The sequence below is a fragment of the Suricata suricatta genome, chromosome 8, assembly GCF_006229205.1.
Source record: "Suricata suricatta isolate VVHF042 chromosome 8, meerkat_22Aug2017_6uvM2_HiC, whole genome shotgun sequence".
Lineage (NCBI taxonomy): Eukaryota > Metazoa > Chordata > Mammalia > Carnivora > Herpestidae > Suricata > Suricata suricatta.
This window is the reverse complement of record NC_043707.1, coordinates 31,877,117-31,881,119: the sequence shown is the minus strand read 5'-3', so window position 1 is coordinate 31,881,119 and position 4,003 is coordinate 31,877,117. Positions and strand designations below refer to the sequence as shown.

The 4,003-nt window shown below is 40.7% G+C and overlaps 1 protein-coding gene across 1 annotated transcript in view; it reads left to right on the top strand.

Moving 5' to 3' along the window:
* Positions 1–2,848, top strand: part of LOC115297553 (cytochrome P450 3A12-like) — a 33,414-nt gene extending 30,566 nt beyond the window's left edge. Inside the window, 2 exon segments of the mRNA XM_029945742.1 lie at positions 791–953; positions 2,574–2,848. Coding sequence (XP_029801602.1) covers positions 791–953; positions 2,574–2,669 — 259 coding nt within the window. The 3' untranslated portion in view covers positions 2,670–2,848.
* The last annotated feature ends 1,155 nt before the right edge of the window (positions 2,849–4,003 follow it).

Sequence of the window (4,003 nt, the reverse complement as noted above, 5' to 3'; positions counted from 1 at the left end):
TCACAAACTGTGAGATCATGACCTGAGCCAAAATCAAGAGTTGTATGTTTAACCAATTGAGTCACCCAGGTGTGCCAATAATATAAGGACTTTATAAAATACTCCTGACAATGTCATTATCACTTTCCCCAATCCACATTTTCCTTTAATATAATCAAATATTGAGGAATCAGTTTTGATCAAAACATGGGGCTTAACTTCCGGAACTTTTAACCTCGTGAAACAGATGGCCAAAGAGTCAGTGATTACACTGATTATATACATCAATGAGTATGATTACAGTGGAGCAGCATCATGTGCTCGTGTAAATCCTCTTACAGTTGTTCTGTCAAAGAGGTTAGGGGGATACAAGGTGGAGAGAAGGGAAGAGAAGGGGAAAATAACAATCTAAATATTGGGAGGCATTTCTCCTGCTCCCTTCTTCCATGTGCACGTGACCAACGTAAGTCACTGGAGGCAAAAACCTACCTTTCCTTCATCAGGCTCATTTCCTGTTCACCTTTCAGACTGTGGACATCTCCCCACCCTGACTGTAATTCTAGTGTTTAAGATAACTCTTCTTTTGAACAACATTCATCTCATCACCTTAACGAGACTGGATGCTCCCACAGGGTAAGGGGAATACAGAGGATCTATCGCTTACAGTTGTCATCACAGAATAAACATGGCAGGATTTCAGTGACCAGCCCGCAAGAGTGTCCTGTGGGGTCCTTGTTGGGAGCCCCACACTTGTGGGTCTTGTGGTTTTTATGTTTCACTCACTTGTTTCCAACTTGATTTGTGGAACCAGGTTCAGCAAGAAGAACAAGGACAACATAAATCCTTATATATACCTGCCGTTTGGAACTGGACCCAGAAACTGCATTGGTATGAGGTTCGCGATCATGAACATGAAACTTGCTGTTGTCAGACTCCTGCAGAATTTCTCCTTCAAACCTTGTGAAGAAACACAGGTCAGAGAACTTTCCACATAAAAAATATTTTACTTTTTTTTTAAACTAAGAGATATGGTGTGTGTGTGTGTGTGTGTGTGTGTGTGTGTGTGTGTGTGTGTGTATGTGCTCATTTATCCTTATAATTTGTTCCATTGGCCAGAGAATTTATTTGGAGCCACCTGTGACCTTTAAGTGTCCTTCAGCTCATAGTGCCACGTCTGTGGTTTATGAACACCTAATCACAAGGGATATTCAGTCAGGGCAATTAGCATGACTGATTATGCACAGACCTTTGAACTTGACAGTGTTTTAAAGTTATTTCAAGTCCATTGAAGGGAAGGGAACATATTATGCATAGTCATGATGTGCAATTATTAAGGCAATATGACTTTTGAACGATGCTATTCTCTACCACAACTTAAAGATTCTCTCATGACCATGGTTTTTAACCCCTGCTTATACACTGGAATCAGTGGGTTCTTTAAAAAATTCTGCTTTCTGGAGTCTGTATTTTCTCCTTCCACTCTTGCAGATGAGAGTAATGTACAATGAAGTATTACATGGCAATGAGAAAGAAAGCAAACTGGCCATTTGTAGCAAGGTGGATGGACCTCGAGGGTGTCATGCTAAGCGAAATAAGTCAGGCAGAGAGGGACAGATATCATACGTTTGCATTTATAGGTCTAGCAGGAGAAACCTAATGGAGGAACATGGGGAGGGAAAGGAGGAAAGAGAGTTGGGAAGAGAGAGGGATGCAAAACCTGAGAGACTATTGAATACTGAAAACAACCTGAAGGTTGAAGGGGGCAGGAGGGAGGTGGTGGTAATAGAGGAGGGCACTTGTGGGGAAGAGCACTGAGTGTTATACAGAAACCAATTTGACAATAAACTATTTTTTAAAAAAGTAAAATAGCAATGAAAAAAAAATCTGCTGCCCAGGCCATCTCAGAAATTCTAACATAATTCATTCAAAGTGTGGCTTTAAAAGTACCTGCTTGATTCTCATGGGCAAGCGAGGTTGAGAATCATGGGTGTGAAGCATGTGTGCCAGATCCAAAGGACACCCACAGTCCAGACCATTGTGGTTATTTGGCCCCATCTTCCACGAGCCCTGCTCCAGTCAAGCTGTCTTCCCTTTCTATTGCAATCTACTATCTTGAATGGGTATTTCCACTGGGAGAGATGAGAGGATGTTTAACATTGAGGATGACCATACAATAAAGTGTGTAATGCCCACTCAGGATGACCTTGCAAGCTTCGACACATACAAAATTAACTGTATCACTTTTCAAGTGGCATGCCATAATGGCTAAGAACCTGTTTTAAATTTTAAACACTCATCCTTTTTACTTAAAACTTAATTTAAAAAAGAATACAAACCAACATGAGTTTGTGTCCAGCCTGGTGCAGAATAGACACTCAATAGATATTATTTTGAATGAATTATGGATGAATGTTTCCACACTCTGGTCTTGATGGTTTGCAAAATAATTTTAAATAATGTAAGATATGCAAATTTAAAAGTAGTATTTATATGTTTGTAAACCCATATTCTCCTTCATGTATCTTGTCTGCTTTGCTTCTGTTGTCGGTAGAACTTCATTTGTTGGTTTTCATATGCTTTATTAACTTTTGCAGATCCCCCTGAAATTAACCGCTCAGGGTATTATTCAACCAGAAAAACCTATTGTTCTCAAGGTTGAGCTGAGAGATGGAAGTGTGAATAGAGCCTGACTTTCCCTAAGGACTCCCCCTTTGTTCTTCAAGAAGCTGTGTTCCAGAACACCAGAGACCTCAATTTACTTTGTGAGTAAAATCCATAAATGAAGATGGGCTTGATTATGATGGATGACTAGGGATTCTAAGCGCCTGGTATATGCATGAAGCATTATATATTGTGGAATGTGAAAGGTGACTAATACGTGTCAGACATGTAAACTCAGCCTGTCCGGTCCCAGTTAGTACTATCTATTTCCCTGAGCACTGATCGGTAATAAAAATTTCTGAATAACTGTATCAACAAAGTTTAATGAAACAAGAATTTTTGTGGTAACCTCAGTAGTGACATTTATATCACACATCTTATTTTGAATATCATACATTAACTATTACATTGAGTGTGTCAATCACCATCTCTTTACAAAAGTATTAACTGATGGCTTCCTGCACATTAAGGGGGAATCCATAGAACTGATGAGTGAGGGGCAGTGATGGTGTTTTGACCATCACATCACTGGGTAGGTGGGGCTTGTTCAGGATTCCAACATGATATGTTAAGATAGATAAGAGTCAGTCCACTGTGATTTTGCCCACTGCTCAGAAAATTTAATTCTTCAAGTTTTGGAGCACATATTTTTTTTATAACACTTGACTAAGGCAGTTTTATTACTAGTTTTGATATAATGATTTCATCTTCTCTGCCCTGATGTTCTGTTAGACAGGGAACATGCTTTGCCTTTGTGGCCTAACCTCAGCTCCCCACTGTCCTGATACAATGAACATCAAATAAGAGGTAGTTGATTGGTCAGTGGGTTGGGCAGAAAAGCTAAAGACATTTGTCCATTTCAATTGGTATCAGAAGCTGCACAGGATTCTTCCTTTTTTCTTCCTTCTCTCTCCTCCCTTCTTTCCTTTCTCCTCTCTTCTCTCCCATTGCCTTTCCTTCCTGGATAACTCAGCTTTTTTATTATTACTTTTAATGCTTATTTATTTTTGAGAGAGGCAGAGCACAAACAAGGGAGGGGCAGAGAGAGAGGGAGACACAGAATCTGAAGCAGGCTCCAGGCTCTGAGTTGTCAGCACAGAGCCTGACACGGGGCTCAAACTCACAAACCATGAAATCATGACCTGAGACAAAGTCGGAAGCTTAACCTACTGAGCCACCCAGGTGCCCGTGGGTAACTCAGTTTTAAACTAATAGATGGTGTACAGCCAGGTGGACAGCTCTATCTTGGGGTTCAGGGGCAGAGAAGGGAGTCACAGTGACTCAAAGACAGAGACAGAGTAGGGCAGGGAGTATGGCCACATGGAAATGTAGCCTGGTATGGGTGTGGGAGCCCAAGCTTAGT